The 23,378-nt window shown below is 41.8% G+C and overlaps 2 protein-coding genes across 4 annotated transcripts; one reads left to right on the plus strand and one right to left on the minus strand.

The window, feature by feature from the left end:
* Positions 1-1,248: 1,248 nt before the first annotated feature.
* On the plus strand, positions 1,249-15,459 carry rogdi (rogdi atypical leucine zipper). Its single transcript, XM_074655055.1, has 11 exons — positions 1,249-1,442; positions 4,532-4,603; positions 5,783-5,865; positions 6,195-6,249; positions 6,368-6,448; positions 7,950-8,045; positions 8,154-8,252; positions 10,232-10,345; positions 10,440-10,489; positions 11,366-11,492; positions 12,504-15,459. Exons 1-11 carry the CDS (start codon positions 1,368-1,370, stop codon positions 12,543-12,545), a joined length of 894 nt encoding a protein of 297 aa, XP_074511156.1. The 5' UTR covers positions 1,249-1,367; the 3' UTR covers positions 12,546-15,459.
* Positions 15,460-17,248: 1,789 nt separating this feature from the next.
* On the minus strand, positions 17,249-23,350 carry smim22 (small integral membrane protein 22). Of its 3 annotated transcripts, XM_074655057.1 has the most exons (5): positions 23,205-23,350; positions 22,011-22,075; positions 21,341-21,474; positions 20,892-20,968; positions 17,249-17,664 (listed from the first exon to the last, which is right to left on the minus strand). In XM_074655057.1, exons 3-5 carry the CDS (start codon positions 21,459-21,461, stop codon positions 17,617-17,619), a joined length of 246 nt encoding a protein of 81 aa, XP_074511158.1. In that variant the 5' UTR covers positions 21,462-21,474; positions 22,011-22,075; positions 23,205-23,350; the 3' UTR covers positions 17,249-17,616. The 3 variants fall into 3 exon arrangements, with proteins under 3 accessions (XP_074511158.1, XP_074511159.1, XP_074511157.1); XM_074655058.1 differs by lacking the exon at positions 22,011-22,075 and having other exon boundaries at positions 23,205-23,332; XM_074655056.1 differs by lacking the exon at positions 23,205-23,350 and having other exon boundaries at positions 22,011-22,169.
* Positions 23,351-23,378: the final 28 nt, after the last annotated feature.

A 23,378-nucleotide genomic window follows, 5' to 3' on the forward strand; every position in this document is an offset into this window, starting at 1 on the left:
GGTCATAAAATGAATATTGACATTTATCAAAATGATATTAAATGGCGGGTCTGTGACAGATGTGAGATTATCTACCATAACCACGGTCAATGTGATTAGGCGAATAGTGGAACCAAACACCCAGGGCCCATGTAATTCGCCTAAGTTTTATTATGCATCTTGTGAGGTGCAGCAGACTGGGCAAGCACTTGTTGTGAACTAATTGACCTTAATTTTGCCATTAAAATCTGATTCCAGTGAAGTTCTATTCAGTTGTCTTTTATTATGAAATACAGTAATGCTGCTTTCTGGGTGTAGGCCAGGGGTCAGCAACCTTAACTATCAAAAGAGCCATTTAGGCAAAAAAAAATAAAATAAATCTGTCTGGAGCCACAAAACATTTGAGCATTGTGATGAAGGTAACACAGTTTATAGTCTAAGTATATAGTATATAAGTCTAATGCAGTGAGGGCCAAAGTGCAAATGTACTACGGAGTATTAGGGTCACATTGAGGGAAAAAAAGTTTCCCAGAATAAAGTCATAATATTACGAGACAGAAGTCATAATATAACAAGAAAAAAGTCTTAATATTACGAGAATAAAGTCATAACTTTACGAGAAAAAAAGTTGTAAGATTACAAGAATAAAGTCATAACTTTACGAGAAAAAAATTAAATAACACGTAAAATTACTACTTTATAATATTATGACTTTTTCTTGTAAACTTCTGACTGTATTCTTGTAATATCATTACTTTTTTATTCTTGAATTCTCAGATTTATTTTTTTTCCTCAATGTGACCCTGATACTCCGTCGTACCACTTGTTTACTTGTTGATACAGTTATTTGTACAGGCATGACAGTGGACGTATTGGAAGGGGGTATGTCTTCATATTTTCCATGTCACCTGAACGCTGCAGAGTACCAACATTTGTGTGACGCGAGCCGGAAGTTGTATTACCAAATAAGGAAGAGTGGGCGGGGCCACGTTAATAGTGAACGTGTGACCAGCCTAATGGTGCATTCACTGGTCCTCGTAAAGTGCAAAATGCGTTCCCCTCATTATAGTGTGTTTTGGTCGGAATTAATAACGCATGACGTATCATATATATCAATAACAAGCAACATGCGACTGCTGTTTGCCCAAATAGCAGAATGAACAGGTGAGATTGCAAATACAGCATAATGAGTGCTTGGAATTAAAGATTACAAAGGTGCGTTTGTATGCTGCTGATTCGCGACGTCCATGTGAGCGTTTGCGTTATTCCCGACAGTCCATGAAGGCAACAGATCCTCCGCTAATCCCGCAGGCAGTGAGGAGAGAGCTTCATCCCGAGCAGAGGACGCGGTTTAACCTGTTATATCCTGTGTTCTTCTGCTCATCATCATGCTCAACTCGCAGAGATCTCTGTCCGAGCTGCCCAAGATGACGGCTGCCAGTCAGGTGGAGAGAGCCGTGCTGGTAAGCTGCTGCAGCTGCTGCTGCTCTGGGTGGGCAGGGACACAACACAACACAACACAGTGCTGTGTGTCTGCTAGGTGCTCTACTGACCGACCCGTCATGTCGGTTAATGCATCGTGTGTTGGCCTTTGTAGCTGATATATTAAAGATAATGCAGCTGGACGTGAGTAACGTGACGTAGCTGCTGGTGCATCCGCGCGCTACGGTGCAGGTGCTGTATAGCCAGGGCTCGCGTTGTTGCCACTGTCATTCTGTGACGATGTTGACTAAGGGCCTGTCTGTCTGTATGTCTGTCTGTGTGTCTGTCTGTGTGTCAGTAACACAACCACGCATGTAGTGATCCTAACACATGATCATGTGGCTGACTATCAACTAGGGCTGTGAGGGAAATAAAATAAATCGAAATATTCGAAAAAAATCGAATATTGCGATATTTCGTTTTTTTATACTGTATCGATTCTCAAAAACACTATCGATTTGTTATGAATAGTTTACATGAAAAGATTAACACAGTCAATACTTGATATAGTTTGCATAGAAATGCACCCTCTCAGTGTAGTAGTGCTATGATGTTGGATGTTACAGGGACTATGATAAAATGATGAACCTTTATTAATCCCCGGAGGGAAATTCGGGTGTCAAAGCAGCAACAGCAGAAAAACAGAATGAAACACAGGAGAGGTACAGGTATACAAAATAATAAAAACAACAAATCGAGATATAAAAGATACAGAGTGAATGGGTGAACTACAGTGTGTACAGTCGGTCAACAAATAAATGTAGTATTTACAATAAATAATGTAATATGTACATATGTGCAGTCTATACAGTGGTATATAGGATGTATAGTGTAAAGTAAGTGTAAAGTGCGCCAGTGGTTAGAAGTTCAAGGTGGTTGCAGTGTTTAAAGGTCTTAAAGGTCCCATATCATGCTCATTTTCAGGTTCATACTTGTATTTTGTGTTTCTACTAGAACATGTTTACATGCTGTAATGTTAAAAAAACATTATTTTTCTCATACTGTCTGCCTGCATATACCTGTATTTACCCTCTGTCTGAAACACTCCGTTTTAGCGAATTTCAATGGAATTGCGACGGAATGGCGTTGATAGGCAACAGTTTTGGTCCATGTTTACTTCCTGTCAGCTGATGTTATTTACATACACTGCAACAGGAAATAAACTGGGACACATTTAGATTGTTTACATTTAAAACCGCGTAATGGTCTAAATATTGTATATTTGTTACATCACAAATGGACAGAAATCCTAACGGCTTGTTTCAAACACGCAATTTCTGTGTACAGGCTGTGTGTATTTCTCCGTATATTGAGCGTTTTGATAGTTTAACAGTATTTATACAGCACTTAAACCTGCTTTGTAATATAAAAGACCTGAAAATCTCACTTTTTACAATATGGGACCTTTAAAGTCCTCTTAGTTCTCATATGGGGGTCATAAATGCAAATGCAGATCCCACTGTTCTGATTGCATAAAAAATGTAACTTGTTTTACTCAGATTTTATGCACATGGTGGTGTGTTCTTTATACTATGACAGTTTTCCTAAAATTTGATTTTTAAAAATCACAATATATCACCTTACTTACAGCATCGCAATATATTGAATCGTAACCCCTGTATCATGATACGTATCATATCGACAGATTCTTGCCAATACACAGCCCTACTACAAACTGAACTCAGTTTCTCTGTAAGCTTTTAAATGAAAAGTATTCACACTGACCGTCTCTAAAGGGCCCAAGAAGCAGATGATGTCCACTGTGATGAACAAATTCCAGGCTAAGCCTTTGATCTCTGCTATATTTTCTACTGTAATGACATGACTAAATATAAACCAGTTTCTGCCTGGAAGAACTGACCACCCCATTAAGACATCAGAAGCATTATGATATGCCTCGGTAAATGGTTATTAATGATCAAAAGTTGACATGGGTTATGGTAAATAGGCTGCTTTATTCCAAGTGTTTTATGATGTCAAAGATGTTTCCATTTTTAAATGTTCGTGGTGTGAACAAATGGAGACCCCAAAGCGCTCAATCAAATGAATATTTAGACATAATTAAATAAATAATCATGTGGATGAATCCAGATGAAATATCTAACCACGGTATTGTGAAATAATCTGTTTGTCTGGATTGACAGAGAAAGACTGTGAGGAAAAAGTATGGCATTATGGTATAAAACTATCATCACATTGTACAATAAAACACATGTTAAAAAAAAAGACATTTTGAATAAAAACTGCAGCAATTAAATATAAATGACCTGTAGTAAACTCTGTCTGTTATTGTGGGGGGGGGGGAAAGGAGGAATAGCCTACTGAAAACAAAAAACATGACACATTTTGTCTATTTATTTTCCTAATGTCTTATTGAACACTTTGGGTTTGCATTCAGTGGACTTCAGGGTGGACTGAGGAGGGAAGCCATGCTGTGAGTCAGCACCCAAAGCAGGCCTGGAATAGCTCTGATGCAGGATGAGGGTCCGCTGGGAAAGGAATCCTCTTCCATGCACGTTTAACTCTGTTCAAGTTCAAACTTTGATTCAAATGTATCACTGTTATATTGCACTTTTAATCTACCCCACTTCAACACCTCTCTCAAACACAAACAAACATTTGAATCTTTGTTTATTGCAGGACTGTTTTATTGTACTGCATTCTTTTAGCTCGGTGCACCTCATAAAGTGGCACCTGAGTGTGCATAGCTGTAGAATAAAGTGAGGTGCAAAGTACAAATGACAGAGCAACACGTGACCGACAGTGCAAGCTATGAAAAAAACTGTACAGCTTTACTGTAGTATAGTAGAGTAGAGTATGAATGGAGAATAAACTGTACAACAAGTAGGAGATGTGATAACAAAACCAAACAGATGTTAACAGCAAGGGGGTTGTGTTTGACTTATGATAACAGTGCATAATGATAATCTTTGTTGGTGTGAGTGTCCAGCAGTGAGGCTGAGGAAGGAGCTCCTCCGTGGTGTCAGTCTGTAGCTGAAGCTGCTCCTGTATTCATCCACACAAACATTTCACCTGAAGGAGCTCAATGTTTATTTGATCTTTTTGACAGGAGGAGGAATTCAACTGGCTGCTTAAAGAGGAAGTTCATGCTGTCCTGAAGCAGCTCCAGGATGTCCTCAAGGTAAAAGTTAACCTCTCATGTATATGTTGTATATAGGGCTCACAATATTAAAGGGCCATTCCACCAATTCTACACATGGAGATGTGTTAACTTGTAATGGTCAGTGCTACTCAGCCGGTGAACACGGTTGTATCATGTCGTCTGTGGGTCTGGAGGAGCTTTAGGTTTCAAACAGACCTACAAAGTGTTGGCAGGGAAAGATGAAAAAGTATGAGAAAGAGACTTACGAGGGTGAAAAGTGTATTTCTTTCTTTATTTTAGTTTATTTGTTACCTCAATGCAGAAAATGAGGAAGGGTGCCCACTGGCATTTTTTTATTATATTTTATTTAATTTTCTTTAGAGGGCGACCAGCGCTCCCCAGAAGGTGGCACCCTAGGCGAACGCCTGTATGGCACATGCCTTAAAGCTGAAGTAGGCGAGATTGGAGCAAATATGAATTAAAGAAAAAAGTTATTTTTATAAAACGGTTGCTATATCCTGACAGTAGTACATGAAACGGGTAACCTGAAAAAAATCCTGTGCCTCTGTGTCCTCCGGTGCTCCTAACGGCATCTGCAAGATTTCACAGACCGGAGGAAAACAAGCAGTCAGAGCTGATCTGAGGTCTGCTGTCCATCTGCCGTCTATGAGAGCCGGCTGTCAATCACTCGCAAACTCCGACCAAACGGTCAAACTAGGCAGCGCTGATCAAATATGAATCAATATTCTGTTACATTAATGTCTATTTCTCTCCTCAAATGTTTTCAGAATCATCTTGTAGTGTACTGTTTAGCTGTAAAATGAGAACGTTTGTGAAATCTGGTGAAGATGTTCTAAAGCCTGAAAACAGAGCCATGAGGAGGTGCAGAAGTCTAGTTTTCTCTCAGAACACTTGAATTACAATATGCTGAAAGGTTATTATGGAATTTTTGCCCAATGATGCCAAAAATATACTGCCTACTGCCACTTTAAGCCGGCCCTGCATATGACAGCAGTGAAAGTCAATAAGTGGTATTGCATTGACCCAGTCCTAGCTGTAATGGATTTTCAACCTTGTAACCAGACCAGAAGTAGAATTATAGATCTGAAACATTCAGTGTGTAGAATTGCAATTACAATGTCAACTAAAAGGCCGTGACTTCACAACACTGAGATTTGAGATCGGATTCTAATAGTAAGTTTGCTCTGCCATCAACAGGAGGCGTCTAGACGTTTCTCCATGCCGGTGCCGGGCCTGGAGAGTCAGCTCAAACAGGAAAACTTCATCCTCGGCAGCTCAACGTAATACTCCACCTCTGACCGTTTTGTTCTGAGTGTAACTCTTATATGGTGTACAGTTACCGTGGACAGAATGCATGAAAGACTCCTCTTTAGTGAAATAATTAGGTCCTGTCTGTTTCATAACAATGTCTTGTGTGGGAAGAAGTGGCTGTCAGTTGCTCAGTGACTGTGGGCGAACGGGTCGGCCGTTTCCTCCGTGTTGTAATCTGTCCGATCAGGTGCCCTCCTCCTCCACTCGCTGTAAAAACCTTCCCTTGCCAGAATCTGTCTTTCCTAATGTTCCTCTGATGATGATGTTGAAATCCAAATGTGATGTGGTGTTTTTGCAGCATGGATCAAGTGAAGGGGGTGCTGACTCTGCAGGGAGAAGCTCTGACCCAGGCCGTGAGTTTGCCTCGTTCTCATTGAGGCCGTATTCCCCTCGTGTGAAAATGAAACATTGATTTAAGATAAATGGAAAAAAAAAAAAAAACCTTGGTTAATGTTTTGCTTTTCTTAACAGGACATAAACCTGAAGGTTGCAAAGAGCAGCCAAGTGTTACACTTTCAGTTCAGAGAGGACAAGCTGTGGAAACTGCAGCAGGTACAGTGTGCTAGGTGGAATGCCACCAGAACAATGAATAATATTAATAATAATAATACATATTATTTGGTGGTGCCTTTCAAGACACCTTACAAAGATAGAACAATACTCAAACCGATAAAAACAGCCAGACACGACGAAAACACCAGCAGTGCGAACATAACAAAAGACATTTAGGCAGACACGAATGAGAGGGAATAAAATAATGGAAATAAAACAGTGAAGTTTGGTTGTAGCTGTGAAGGATAGTCTCATTTTGTTTTCCCTCTTAAGGAGTTTTTCCACTTTCTGTCCTCTATTATGGACATTTTGACGAAGACAGTGTGAAGACAGTGTGAACTACACACAAATGTAGTCCTACAATGTGTTGTTTTTGCTCAAATTATGTTATTTTGAATTATTACACTTACACAGTTGAATACTCAATTCTGATTGGTTAATCATGGCGTTCTGCGGTGCGTAATTTCTGTATAACAGACCGTTGCTATGTATAACAGACCGTTGCTATGTATAACAGACCGTTGCTATGGGCACAGCTCTGATGTCGCACTCTGGAGGACCTTTTTTATGTCAAAATATTGATTTCTTCAGTAAGTAGCCGTGTAATAAGCGGGATAATGTACAGCTAGACACATACATGCTGACATGTCGTGTAAAGCTCTTTGAGTGGTCGGGAGACTAGAAAAGGCACTATATAAATGCAAATCCATGTACTGTTGGAGGAGTTCTTTCAGCAGTTTAGTCATTATGTGTATTTCATTTTACAGCTGACTATAGGCTAGTTAGTGTTAGCAGATAAGTTCTCAGCTGACACAACACTTCTGTGTGTTCAGAGGTTTACTGACTTCAACTGGAGGTACCTCAGATGAACTGTACATAGTTGTAAATAGGCTACGATGCAGTTAATTCGTTAAATTAGAAATGTAATATATTGTATCACAGTCTGTGCCTTTTTGCGCGACACATTTCCCTAATTTTAAAGATGAACTAAGTCGTGACAGAATTTCCGTCTCATCCATAAACTGTATATAAAGATGGACGACGCGTCTCCACTTCCCCCTTCTGTGAAAAAGTGAATCCAAAATATCCTGCCATCTTGACATTTTGACGTCATTTGGAACCAGAGTCTGCTCAGTAGTGATCGGGGGGGGTGGACTGCCCTGGGCCAGCCATTGTAACTTAGCCTCAGCAGATACGATGTAGATACAAGGCCTGATTGGGCAGCTGAGTGTCGGCTCTTTGCTTCGGTAAGAGTAGGATTTAAAGGTCAGGGTTAGAGAATGGTGTCTGATACGTCTTTCAGGGCCTAATGAGAGTTCAAAACGTCCTCTAGCATGAATACGGGGCTTCCATAGGAATGCTCACCCAACTTTTGGCTTACTCTCTTATCTCAGCTTTAAATATAAAATGTTATTTTTTTCTTTTATGCAAATTGTATAAATGCTCACTCATCCCTCTCACAGTTCTCACCTCTCTCCTCTCGTCTCCGTTCATCCATCAGATCCAGGACGCCAGGAACCACGTGAACCAGGCCCTCCTGCTGCTTGGCGGCCGGGATGACAGCTACCACTTCAAGACGGGCGCTGAGGTTAATAAGGTCTGTCCTCTGTTTCTCATGGCAGCCACGCCCCGTTCCAGTCAGTACAGAGCTGAACGTGGATCACACCCCACAGTGTTTCACTGTGTCTCTATTACTGCCTTTTAGCTCATGGATGCCGTGATGCTCCAGCTGACGAGAGCACGGAACCGCCTCACCACCCCGGCCTCCATGACGCTGCCTGAGCTGGCCACCAGTGGTCTGATGGTACAGGACACACACACACACACACACACACACACACACACACACACACACACATACACACACACACACTGCTTAATACTTTAAGGAGCGGAGTATGACTGATGATGGATTTTTGAGGCAGAAATCGTTTTGATAAAATCCGATAATGAAGATGAACAATATACCGATCAGCCATAACATTACGCCCACCTGCCTAATATTGAGTAGGTCCCCGCTTTGCCGCCAAAACAGCCCTGACCCGTCGAGGCATGGACTCCACTAGACCTCTGAAGGTCTGCTGTGGTATCTGGCACCAAGCCGTCAGTAGCAGATCCTTTAAGTCCTGTATAAGTTGCGAGGTGGGGCCTCCGTGGATCGGACTTGTTTGTCAGCACATCCCACAGATGCTCCATCGGATTGAGATCTGGAGAATTTGGAGGCCGAGTCGACACCTCGAACTCGTTGTCGTCCACATGATGTAAAAGAAAACGTGATTCATCAGACCTGGCCACCTTCTTCCATCGCTCCGTGGTCCAGTTCTGACGCTCACGTGCCCATTGTAGGCGCATTGTAGGCGGTGGACACGGGTCAGCATGGTGCAAAAAACTACGATGCACATTTAATTAAACTTCATATCACACGTTACTTATAAATCCACTTTATCATGAACATTCGAACCAACAGTGTTATTTGTGCTGCTGAGCCATAACTATTCCATAAGCAAATTTGAACGGTATTAGCCAACTCAAATCAAACTTTGCTCAATATTTCATCAGCGCCGTGTCACCATCACATTCCCTCCACCCCCAGAGCGCTGACTCATGGTCAGCTGTAGAGCGCACGCAGCTGATGAAATTATCATCATAAGTATGTGGAAATCCAAGATAACATCAAATAGCATTAAAGAATTACAGAACAGAGCGTCAACTGTTTTCAATAATATCTTTGCAGAAATCAATAAGTAGACACGACCTTATTTATTTATTTATTTATTTATGGCTTATTTGATAGGGACAGATACAGTACACATAGACAAACTGAAAACAAGCATCCGATCCAACTATCACACCGCCATGTCTCCAGTGTGTCTCTGTTGCGTACAGAGACACCGCGTTTTTTTTTTTGGCAAGTTGTGAAGCGATCAGTCTGATTGCTGTAAACATATCAATATTGCGAGAGTGATAGACCTGTAATGCTGCATGATGGATGCACTGGCACTGTGAGGACTATGTGGATGGAAGAATTAGGAGGGTGTTCAGGGAGCCCCTCACCCACAAGCACCTCCATCTGTGTCTGTCTTCCTCTCGGTAGTCGCCGTGTTTCACCGTAAACAACCGCTGATCAGCAGGCTCATTGATATACATAAAACCTTCATGAGGTGCTTTGCATTGATCATTTATGTAGGGCTGACCCGAATGCACTGAAGCTGCGACCGTTGCCATTGTATTCGACCTCCAAATCACTATTCGAATGCTTCGTTATAGTATAGTTTAGTATAAGTATATAATAATAATGTATAAATCCCCAAATAGCCAATGAAATAAAGAATAATCCCACGACATTACTCATATTCAACATGAATTATTAGTTATTCTCAGACGGATAGAGGTAGAGGTGCGTGTGTGTACAGTAGTGCGACAACAGCACTGAAACGTGGGAGATGGAGACATAGTGTGGATTCTCTGCAGAGTTTCCTAAATGAGGCCCCTGATCAGCAACATCAGTGCAGCTTCTCACTCATGCTCTGGTGTCTGAATGGGAGCAAATCCCTGCAGCCATGTTCCAACACCTGGTGGAAAGACTGAAACCAGAAGAGCGGAGGCTGATATAGCAGCACGCATGGGTGCAACATTAGCGTGTCCACATAAGTTTGGGCCATGTCGTGTAACATTTTACAGTGCTCTCTGGTGGACAAACTACATGACACACACCTAAAGAAGATATCATTGTTCCATATTCCTCTGCTCACCCCGTTCTGTTTTGTCTCCCTCCATCACTAGAAAATGTTCACTCCTCCCATGCCTGGGGATGTGATGGTGAACTTTTACATCAACTTGAGCAAACTGTGCCTGACCGTCTACCAGCTTCACGTGCTGCCTCCCAACACCACTAAGGTTAGAACTCGTCTTGGCTCTGCAACACTATATGAAGCCTCACACAGCGTCATGGTTCGACTGATGCTTCACTGTTTGTCTCTCATCTTGGTAGAATTTCAAGCCAGCTGGAAGCTCAGTGTTGCACAACCCAGGAGCAATGTTGTAAGTCTGTCTGTCTGTCTGTCTGTCTGTATGCATATAATGAATACATTAAAAGAAATAGTGATATATATAGTTAATGAAAAGAAAAAGAGAATTACTTATGATATAGGGGTTTAACAGTACGTTTTTACAACGATACGATACATATCACTTTCTATGATTCAGATCTCATCTTGAGCGATACGATACGATACGACACGATACGATTCAATGATTTGAAATCGATACAAATTAATTATAGATATAAACAAGTAAACACAAAGATTAAAGGCAAATACATATACCTTTTATTTGAAAATAATACAAATGTGCAACTTCAGGACCCGCTGCTTCAGTTCTCAAGATACAATGCAGTGCAATATTCTGCAAACAGCGAGCAATTTATAATAAGGACATCACCCTCTTTTGCAATAGCAAAAATGTTTCAACACGCTGAACCTCAAACATGAAAACCTCTCGCTCGTCTGGCTCTTCCTCGCCATCGGCCACGCTTCGTTTTGTTGTCGTCTCTCTGAGATCGCTGCTGGCGCATGTCGATGACATCATACACAGGGAGAGCGAACCGGAGTAACGTTCAACATTTCTTTACTATTAAAAGTGCTAAAAGATACATCCATATGACGTTTGTCCTGCTTAAAAACAAGGTGCAAATTCTTAGTATCATGAAGGACAACCTGCTGAGTACCTATCGATGTAGTTGGATCGTAAGAATATAAATTGGTATATCGATGTAGTAGATGAATCGTTACACCCTTATTATAATACATAAATTGAGAAATACTCCAGTTTGGAAATCGGTCCTACATTCTGTTAGGGACTGTACCACATTTAGCAGGTGTATCTCTGAGGTCCCTTTAACGTCTCTTTCCTCCGCAGCGAGCTCAACCACAACCGGTTTGAGGTGAGCCACGTTCACAAGGTGGAGTGTGTGGTGCCTTGGCTTAATGATACGCTGGTATTCTTCACCATCTCGCTGCAGCTCTGTCAGCAGCTCAAGGACAAGGTGGGTGTCTCTATCAGCGTTACATTCTCACTTGACGAATCTTGTAGTAACACGACCTCTTAAAGCTGCACTAATCAATATTTTTTTTTATATTAACATTCGAGTGGTGAAGTCGGAGGAGCGGCTGTTCCCAGAACTCTTTTTCATCGCTCTGTACTCCCATTTCAAATGTTCCTTCGTTGTTGCAGTTGGGAACAAAAGACGGCGTCATGGTTGCTGAATTCATCCAAAATTTACCAAGAAATTAAAAGTGACTTGATATCAGCTGCAGATTGTTGAAGGGTTATTATGGTGTATATATATATACTCTATATATATTATTAGGGTTTTTTATCAGGATCCCTTTTAGCAACAGGATTTTTCAAAATTGGATGTTTCTTGCTGAAATGCACTTTGGGAGTCGTAGTTGACTTCTACCCGTAAGGTTTTTTTTTTCTTACATGACTGTGAATTAGCACATTCACTAGCATCGCCTTAGATACACATGCAAGGTACGGTGGCCTATATTCACCAAAAAGGAAATCACTACACTCAGAGCCAGTGGTGGTCTTTTAGGACTTTTAGGGATGATGTGGTGCCATGATTTGGTGTGAGTTAGGAGTCGGGCAGCTGCGTTCTGGACCAGTTGGAGTCTATTGATGGAGGTAGTGCTGATGCCGTACAGGAGAGTTGCAGTAGTCGAGGCAGGAGGAGATGAAGGCGTGGATAAGCCTCTCGGCAGCAGGGCGTGCGAGAAAGGCTCTGATCTTAGCGATAATGCGCAGGTGGTAGAAGGAGATTCTGACAACTTGGCGGGTGTGGGGCTCAAGGGAGAGGGTGGGATCAAATAGAACACTGAGGTTGCGTGCCTGGGAGGAGGGGGAAACAGTGGTGCCATCAATGGTGAGTGTGGTGTTGTTGTTGTATATGGCTAAACAGGTTTATTTAAGCTTTGACCAGTTGGTTGGTAGAAAATTGAATTTGCATGTATGTAAATGTAACTAATCCTCTCCTGCCCTCCCATCCCTGCAGATATCCGTCTTCTCCAGTTTCTGGAACTACAGACCTTTCTAACCCACCTCCCGTCCATCCTCTAGAGATCGCGCCGACCCAAACCAACCACACAAGTGTAAGGGACATCCTGGGAAGGGTTCTATTTGTTTTGTATAAATATATATATATATATATACACTGTATATTTATTTATCATCCAGTCTTTCAGTTCCAAGTGTTGCATGATTAGCTGAAGGAGCCAATCAAAGCCCGAGAGATATGAATATTCCCAGTTGTGTCAGCCCAGCTGACTGACATCAATCTGATGTGTGTGTGTATGTATGTGTATGTGTGTGTGTATGTTGCATCTCACAGCACTGACTTGAACTTCTCAATGAATGAATGAATGTTGCTGATTTGTTATTAGAATTTATTTTTAATTATTTGTTACGTTCAAGCAACTTAGTACTTACCGAGTATTTATCTGGTTCTTATCCCCAAAGTTATCATCTGAGCCGTGTCGTTGTGTGGAACACTTAATTTGTGCACTCAGGGTTGGGAGACGAAGCGGTACTAAGAGGTCACGATGGTCACACGTTGGTTTTCTTTCTGAAAGACGCTGAGTTCCCTCAGAATAACGGCGCTATAACAGCACTCCACCAATTTTACACGTCAAAGTCAGTTTTGTAGTCATGGTAATAACTCAAGTGACATCACATGAGTATTCTCTGGGGGTGTTGTCAAAAGGATCACTGGTTGGCTCAGGTCCAAATCACTGGATGAGTTGGTGAACTGTTGTGTTTGGGGTTTTTTTCAAACAGAAATGTGAGAACATTCTTACCGCTCATTGGTTAGATATGTCAGAAAGTAAACGTAGGAGGAGGAAGGTCTGCCCACATATCAAGAAGGCAATGTACCTGGTTGCTAGTCCAGGGCAGTCAGCTGCTAACAACACTTGATTTCACAAAATTTGCATCCCAGAATGCAAAGCTCACCTGGCTACGGGAGCCACGTACTGTATGTCAAACTTGCAGGGTACGCCTTTGTAGTTGGGTAAGATTGAGATCGGATCACATTCCCAACACAAACGAACCGCTTGAGAATTCATTTGTGTGATCCGGACTGAGACCGCTTCCTCTACTAAACAGTCTCGGTGCGGTCCGCGCTCGAGTACAATTGCTGTGTTAAGATCTGCCCAGAACGGGAACGATAAATGAGTGTCGTCTGGGACGCCTCGCGACGTCCTGACAGAAAGTCTACTAGCATGTTTTATCTTTTATTTTTTTGCTTTCCACAACGTGTTCCGTCACGGCTGTGAATTTGACCTGCTGAGCATCCCGTTGCGCGCCCGCTTTCGCTTCTCCCTGTGAATTATATTTCTACTGTTTTCCCCTGGAGCCTCGTGGGCCCCTTTACATGGTCGGGCTTGAGCCCCGGTAAGCCTGTATATCAAGCCGGGAGACCGTGTATTGTCGGAACAGGGGACCGACGTGTAGTCTGTCATGTGTCGCGGCCAAGTCACAACAAGAATTTATGACTCTCAATCGTCTAATTTGACATAGTGTACCGTCGTAACCGTCAAAAATATCGTGTAGTCTGATCCTGGCATAACAAGCGATATTGTTGAGTTGCACTATGGGATGTGTTAGAGTGTGTTGGACCTTTTTATTAGGAACTAAAAGTCAGTTTTGGCCATTCTTATGTAATCTGTCTGTTGTAAATCCCGTAACTTTATGGAAGTGCAAAATCACTGGAGTAATCCTTTATTCTGTGCATCAACTGTACATCCACCTGCTGTATCTGGACACGATCCCCTAGATGACACTACTCACTGCTTTTAGAAAAAAGCCTTTAATCTGAGAATTTGTTTCAATTTCACTAATTCCATAATCATGCTCACTATATGTAAATTCAAGTTTAAAGCACAGTTTATGGGGAATGCAACAGTATTTGTTGCAGGGACAAAAAGTCTTAGCTGTGAGGAGATCAGTAGTATTAGGAAAGCATTTCCCACTGTGATCTTTTATGGGATGCCAACATGCTGGTGTCAGATGATACTGGACGGTCATCTGTTTGTGGACCAGTTCCTATGTCCGCCCTTCCGTAATTGACAACATAACACCATATCCATTACATTTGGTTTTTAAAATTTGGTTTTCACGCACGTCCGTATTATTAAAGGTCCAGTGTGTAGGATTTTGTGTCATCTAGTGGTGAGGTTGCAGATTGCAACCAACTGGATACCCCTCTGCTCAACACTCCCTTTCCAAGCTTGTCGGAGAACTACAGTGGCCTTCGGGTAATGTAAAATCACGTGTTTGGTTTGTCCGTTCTGGGCTACTGTAGAAACATGGCGGACTCCGTGAAGAGGACCCGCTCCCTGTGTAGATATAAACGGCTCATTCTAAGCTAACGAAAACACGATTCATAGTTTCAGGTGATTATACACTAATGAGATCATAGTTATGAATATTAAATTTCATTTCTGCTAATGCTGTAGATCCCCTGAAATCCTGCACACTGCGCCTTTAAGTGCCAAGTTGGATATATCGGAGCTTTTTACACAAGTGCTATTACAAGTTTGAATATGACGATATGACATAAGCGTGGCATTAGGGTGGACATTGGAGCTGGGCTACTGATTTGTTTTCTCTTTTTTTGCTGTTGTTTTTTTGTTATTGTTTATTGCCCCATTTGGTGGAAATGACAGAGCTCACATACCCTGTTTGTAACTGCATGGATACTGTATGTCTAAATGATAAGCTACTTGTCATGTCATACTGATTTCAAGTGTTTGTCTGCTCTACATTTCTATTTATTTAAACACGTTTTGCACTTGTGTTGTTGATTCCCTGTGAACCAAACACTAATCCAATCATGAACAAATGACTTCATTCCAGTAAGTGTTAATCTATTTTAAAAAATAGCTGCCTATCATATAAAATGTGGAAATTATTTATCTGATATCTGTGCAATAAAAATATTCTAAACATTATTCTGTCTCTGTTGACCTTCCCTTGCTGTCTGCTGCAGTGAAGCTATATATATATATAAAGATGTCTCATTAAACTGTTCACGCTGTGTGTGTGAATAATGATGCATGTGTCAGCAGCATTTTTATTAGCATTATTTATTCAATATTGAACACTTTGGGGCTTCATATGCTAATTGTGATAATTTCACACAAATGTCTAACAGGATGAAATTATGAAGTGATGACATTTTGGACAGACATGGATGTAAACTGACACTAGACCGGTTTGCGAAGGCGTACAACCATGAGGTGGTAATTCTAGTTTTAAAGGTATTAAAAAAAAAGCAACTATTTATAGACGGATTCTAAATAAATCCCTCTCAATCATCACTTCTGCTCCACTAGAAGTGTGTGGTGGTGTCTGTATCCGCAGAGATCCTGCAGGATTTTCTCTTTTCTTGTTATTTTTGCTGTGTTCGGGACATTTCTGGGCTTCAGCAATAATAGGGATGCACCGATACAACTTTTTTTCAGACCATGTACAAGTACTTACATTTAGGTACTCGCCGATACCGAGTACCGATACGAGTACTTCTCTGTGCCAAAAAACACTTGTTAACAGCCAGCTGGAGGGTGTGAGCGACACACGGCAGGCTGGGGAGTCCTGCATACGTGGCGGTGCGCCGCGACCGGCTCTAGGTCGGCTTGGAAAGGCTCGGGGCGAAAGTGGCTCGTGGCCGCAGCTTTCCAGTGCTCCCCGCCTGAACCTCGCCGCACCGTGGACAAAGGGCTCGCTGCGCCCCTCTCTCCCCACCCTGCTCCCGGTGTGACTGTCGACCGCGTCGTGCCGCTGCCCACGTAAAAGGCGCCAGGGGTCTGCGGCGATGTCGGCAACCCACCCGACCCGTCTTGAAACACGGACCAAGGAGTCTAACGCACGCACGAGTCAGAGGGTGCAAGCAAAACCCCGTGGTACAATGAAAGTGAGGGCTGGCACGCGCCAGCTGAGGTGGGATCCCGGCCCAGCGGGGTCGGGCGCACCACCGGCCCGTCTCGCACCGCAGGGGAGGTGGAGCGTGAGGACCCGAAAGATGGTGACGAGAGGTTAGCGTCACACTGCTGTAAAGTGGTATCGGTGCCGTTGTATCAGAGCCATTTTGCGAGTACGAGTACAAGAGCACAGTATCGGACCCGATACTGGTATCGGTATCCCTAAGCAATAACATTTTATTTCTCTGATTCACTGCTTTGTTCTCACTAACGCCGCTCCCTCTCCTCATTCACTCTATACCTCACTCGACCATAGCTGTTCTCTCTCTCTCTCCAACTTTGAATGTTGTGTGTTACATGTTATACCTGTAAATTGGGCAGATGCAGAGTAATGCTATACACTATTCTGAAAACAACGAAGGGATGCATTTCTCCAGGGCAGTGTGCACGAGTTAATGATCTCTCTGCACACAAACATCCTGGTGAATTGACAAGGAGGGACTTTGTCTAAAAGAGTGAACAGAGCAGTAAAGTGAAATGACGTGACGTCTTAAAGTTGGGATCTGTATGTTGTGTTGAAACACGACTCTAGCTTTCCTAAAGGAGTGACAGATTACAGACAGAGAGAGAGCAGGGCAGCATCAGTTTACAGCCCTGCGTGATCCAGTCTGTAAACATAAACACATCTACCTCCTGATTTATGCCCTCATGTGATTCTGCGTACTTTGTCCTCTACAAATGTCGTTGTGTCTGTTTGCTAGAACAAGGACTCCATAAATGAACATGGTCACGATGAGAAGAAATACACCGATACATTAAATAAAGCAACGTTGACATGTTTATTATTTATATATTTATTACTAAGTAAAACGAATTTCTTTCAACAAACAAAATAAGAGGAAGTGACATGCAAATCTACAGAGGTACGCTGAGTGTTCCAGCTCCTCGGTGGTATCCTAGCAACAAACCCCACACAGCAGTGACAAAAACAGTCAAAAAGATCACGCGTGTTAGATTTCCATAACTGGGTAGTGAAGGACTCGTGAGCAATGATTCATTCTATGTGCAAGTGGACTAAATTTGCTAACAGATGGTGACAGTAAAATCAAAGCTTTGGCACAAAAGTTATTAGTAAGACTCCTCTGGCTTCATCAACCTTCACAATACTTGATGAGTGCAGTTGAGCCGTCAGGGCTCCAGAGCCATGTTCTCCACGCCGACCTTCCGTCTCCGATGCTGCTGAAGAAGCATAAAGCACTATCATCATCATCAGAGTACATGGTCCTAAATGACCTCTGCTCAATTTCAGTTCATTTCACTACATGATAGGATCTCTCTCTCTCTCTGTAAGGTGGTTAAACGTCTGCAATAAGGATGCCAGGAATACATTTAGGAATGGTCCTGTCTTCCATACATACGGGATGATGAGGTGAGAGCAAAAAGTAGTGTACATGCCATGGACTTTAACTTTCTTTGTTCCATTGTGGGAATTTTGACGCACTATATAAATTTGCATTCCAAATGCGGACATTCAAATAACAGGGATGGAGGGTTAAATACTGCACACTATTTAATAAATAGGGAGTGGTTTTGTGCATAGGCTTCTGACATGTCTTTCAAGCTGATTGCTCGGAGCTCTGAATCTGATCTGTCCTGGTTAATATGACATGTTAGTTAAAGGTCACATATTATACTCCATTTAAACTAGTTATTATAGGTCTCAGACACCTCCAAACCATGTCTCTGAAGTTTTTTTTTCAAAAAAACAATCAGATCATGCATTCCAGCATGTCTCTATAACCTCTGTTTCAGCCCATTTCCAAAAGTGCTGATTTCTGTGTCTGTAGCTCTGTAGGTCTCATATTATGCTCATTTCCAGGTTCATAGATGTATTTTAATGTTGCACTAGAACATGTTTACATGCTGCAATGTTCAAAAAACCCTTTATTCTTCTCATACTGCAGCCTGAGTCTGCCTGCCTCAGAGCCTAATTCAGCCTCTGTCTGAAACCCCCTGATTCACAGCCTGCCTCCTCCCACTCTGCTCTGATTGGTCAGCGTTTTCTGTCAATCAAACGTCCTCAACAACAGCGTCACTCTCCCCCTCCCTCCCGGAGAAGCTCTCTCTCTCTCTCTCTCTCTCTCTCTCTCTCTCTCTCAAGAGAGAGAGAGAGAGAGAGACGAGTGGAGAGATAGCAGCTAGAATAAAGTTTATAAACCACTTTAAAGTTTATAAACCAGAAACTTCACTCAGCGCACATTACCGGAGGAATCTGATCAGAAATCGGCGACACATGATGAACATCTGCGGTCCAGATTCCAGGTTCTCCTGTCGGTTTCTCTCAGGTAAATAATACTATTTATATCTCTGTTAGTTAACTCAGTGTTTACCTCATGCATCAACTCTGTAAACCGTAAACATACACTCTGTTTTACGTCTGTCTTTACAGATCCATCTGTGAGAAATGACCGACAGAATCATCCCAGAGGAGAGCAGATAGCTGAAAGCAGATGGCTGAAAGCAGACAGCTGAGAGCAGACAGCTGAGAGCAGATAGCTGAGAGCAGACAGCTGAGAGCAGATGGCTGAAAGCAGACAGCTGAGAGCAGATAGCTGAGAGCAGATGGCTGAAAGCAGATGGCTGAAAGCAGACAGCTGAGAGCAGATGGCTGAAAGCAGACAGCTGAGAGCAGATAGCTGAGAGCAGACAGCTGAGAGCAGATGGCTGAAAGCAGATGGCTCTGTTTACATGGAGATACAGAGCTAACCCGGTAGCATGTAGCTAACCCGTTAGCATCATGCTACCGCTATGACACGGTGTGTAAACACAGCGACCATCAGGGTAGAAAATAGAAGATGTGAAACAGTAGTCAGTTCATTATTTCTGCTAAAAGATAAATGTATGGAAGATCAGAGTAATGGTATATTATTTACAGTAGTAGCTGTCTCTGTGTTACCATGACTACAGACCACCGGAGCTTAGCTTACCATAGTTTACCAGAGCTGAAGACTTTCTCCTGTACCATGTTAACATAACTGCAGGTGAGATGATTACAAATGCTGTGAATAATTAATATTGTCATCTGTCAACTCAAATAAAGTTTGACTGTGAAACAGAAATGTGTTGTGTTGCTTACAGTCACTATTTACTACCTGTACTCTGCTACATGCATGACATCAAATATATATAATATATAAATATCATCTGTTTAAACAGTGTAATTACATAAAGCCTTTGTGAATGAACATGTTATATTTAGATGATGGGAGTACATGAAGCCTGTTCTGCTGGTTCTTGCAGACTAACTGTAGGAGCTACTTTGCTCAAGTTCGGTTGAGGAGGAGAGACAGTGACGCGCTGTGGGGCGGGGTCAGCTACTGAAGGTTCTCTCTGGTTCGACCAGGAAACCCTTACATGGCTAATTCTCAAATGACGTCAGAAGAAAAGAAAAGCTGCGCAGCGTTGTTTCGACACCCATTTCCGGACAAACGGAGCAGGAGAAAAAGAGAGAGGATGGTCTTTTATGATACTATGGTGACTTGTAGACACACTGGGGACAGATATTGATGTTTAAAAGACATGGAAAAGTGCATTTTGCATAATAGGTGACCTTTAAGGTAAGTGTGCCCAAACATCAATCTTTACAACCATTTCTTTTATTTAAACGTTCTCTATCTGACATTCAGAGCATGAATATACCATCAACAACTATTGTCTATGTAAAGATATAGAGGAGTAATGTCTACCTGAGCAGAGAATGAAGTCTCTCTCCCTCTGTGTGAATTGGAATCTGAGTTTCTCTGTGCTGTGTTTACATAGCCGGGCCAGCCATGCGTGATAAAAAAAACGTTTTATCTCACTGTGACAATATGTATTGCTGCTTTCAGAAATTACTACCCCCCAACCGGGGCCTTTTGGGGGGTAAAATATCCCCAGAAAATGTCCCCAGGACTAAATTTAGACCCTGGTCCATAAAAGGTTCTTAGTTCCGTGGAACGGGGCTACTGTTCAGCATTGTTGCTGTTAGCACTGTTAGCATCGTTAACTGCGAGCCGCCGGCTCAGCCGTCGTCATGTTGAGAGCCGTTGAGAGGGAATAGAAATGCTCTGAATTTTGCGTTTAGCACCTTTAGCCGTTATTTAGCCAGGATGGTATCCATTGCGATTTAAAACCTATTTTCCAAGGGGCCAAGATGGCAGCATAAAGACTTAAAAACAAAACAGCAAAAGGTTTGAAAAAATCCTAAAAATGTCACTTAAAAGAGACGAGTAACAGACTTAAAACAATGTCAGATTGCATCGGAGCTCTGTGTGACAGCTTTCCCATTCTTTCTTTAATTTCTGCCTTTGAGTCAGCACCTCACTACGTGTGTGTGTGTGTGTGTGTGTGTGTGTGTGTGTGTGTGTGTGTGTGTGTGTGTGTGTGTGTGTTTTCCTTCAGCTCTCTCATATGTGTGAGTTCACCTTCCCGTCATCACAGCAGCAGCAGCAGCAGCAGCAGCAGCGGATGAGGACCAGGATGACCAGCAGCAGAATCATACCTGAAAACACATAGATAAACCTCATTAAAAAAAATCATTAATATCGAGAGGATTCAGAGCTGCGTTCTACTTTTTGTACAGATGTTTGTGTGTCCACTTTTCTTGTATTAGTCCTGCTCAATCTGCTTTTTATGTTGGATATATTTTTGTAATACTCTGAATTCTGTTAATTGCTGATCAGGGGTGGGGGTCTGGGTTGATGGAGAGGGGTAGTGGGGAATGTTGCTTCCATTTATATTTAGCATTTGCCCTCAGTAAAAAAAAAAAATGTTTAGTTGTATATTATATTTAGTTTAGTTTATGAATATGGACCCTGATGGAGTGTAATAGAACGTCCTTGCCTCTAAAATCCAGTTCTCTAACTCCACTCACCAATGAAGATGAAGAAGACTGCAAAAGAGGCGATGTCCCAGTCAGACTGGAACAAGTGCTGTCTGGAGAGCACATGGTTGAACTTATCCACCAACTCCTGCTGCAGGTCTCTCGGCTCCATCGCTCTGCTCTGTCTGCACACGGAAACACACACAGAAAGCAACACTGAGCTCACAGCTCAAGTTTGGATTGACACAGAACATTGATTATTAACTTTATTAACTTCTTACATTTACTCTTGTTAGCACTTTTTTTTAATACACTTGGGAGCCAGATGCAACATAATTTCATTCTGCTGTGCACTTGCCATGTAAATAGCATGAATGACAATAAAGTTCATCTTGAATCGTGATGCATTGTTATTTGAACGTGGAAAAGACAGCAGCTATGTGGTAAAAAAAACCAAATGAATCCAATCTGAAATCATATCGATAGGTACTGTGAGTTGATTAGAACCTTTAGAGCAGAGGACACTAATGAGGCCACGATCGATATAAAATGTTATTCGACTGTACACCAGTTTTGTCTCTCAGTGGCGATATAGGATGGGAACCTCTAGATGTTTCGACTTTGGAACAGACTTGTGAATATATATTCTGTAGTGAACAGCGGCTCATCAGAAAAATAAAAAAAAATAAAAATTATAGTAGGACATTCTGCATGAACATACCTGTGGGGTAAAATGTTGTTTGATTAAAGGAGCCGCTCTAGGTTTGGAACCCGAACCCTATAATCCTGTAAACCGCAACACACATCAGACATCACCATGGTTTTAGGACAAAAATTCAAATTTTTATTTTCATAAATAACTGTATTTATTATAATATAAATAAACAGTTGGTCCCTGATATTGTTGACAATTTTATTAACAAATAAGTGCGGCCGGGCAGATAAAGAAGTGTGAGAAAGAGAGTTTCTTTCTTTCTTTCTTTCTTTCTTTCTTTCTTTCTTTCTTTCATATTTTGTTAATTTGTTACGTCAATGCAGAAAATGAGGACGGGCGCAATATTATAATTATGCTTATTTTAATTATGCTTATTTTGATTATATAATTAATAATCATTATATACGTATATATATATATATATATATATATATATATATATATATATATATATATTTATTTATTTATTTATTATTATATTTTTTTTTAGAGGGCGACCAGTGCCCCCCCAGGAGGTGTTGCCCTAGGCAACCGCCTATATGGCCTTTGCCTTAAGCCAGCCCTGCCACTATTTTATAAAGTTATCAGGGACATCCATCTGAAAAGAATTTGGTTGTTAGATATGACTGATGATATGATTGATATGATTAAGACCATAATTCTATAGTTGTCAACTACAGTTGAGGAGATAACTGTGGAGGAAGTAAAACCTGTGATCAGAATAGACGCTCTTATGAGTCCTATATCGTAAATTAAATAATGAAAAACCACCAGTATCCCCCATATTTCTGGGGACACCCTGGATCTCCCTCTAGGACCCCTGGAACTCCCTCTATAGGACCCCTGGGGGTCCCAGGGGGAGTTCCAGGACCCCTAGTTGAGAATCACTGAGCAGCAACACATACCACAGGAGCACAGTGAAATTCACTTCTAAACACTTTCTTACTCCACATCTATAGGCTTCATATGTCTGTGTCTTGCTATATCATAAATCCATCAATGCGCTTCATGTTGTGTTGACTGGTAACCAGGCATATAACTCATTATATCATTAGTACATTAGTTATAGAGTCTAGTAGTCATTCATTCAGAAGCTTTTACAGATTAAATCTGATAAAACTAACAACATTTTAATGTACAAATACATCTAAATAGTCGTTCTACACTTTACAGTGCGATATTAGGCGTTGAGTTGCTTACCTGTTAACGGAGTAGCTGCTTTGAAGTCTGTCCTTCCGGGTATGAAGGTCTACCTGACGCACCTGCTGCCCTTCACACCGACGCACTGACTGGAGCTGACGTCACCTTCCTCATCATGTTGAATTCACAACAAACGGTCTTCTGTTTTTTTCTTTTTTTTTCTCTTTTCTTTAG

This window comes from Sebastes fasciatus, chromosome 13 (assembly GCF_043250625.1).
Source record: "Sebastes fasciatus isolate fSebFas1 chromosome 13, fSebFas1.pri, whole genome shotgun sequence".
NCBI classification, from domain to species: Eukaryota; Metazoa; Chordata; class Actinopteri; order Perciformes; family Sebastidae; genus Sebastes; species Sebastes fasciatus.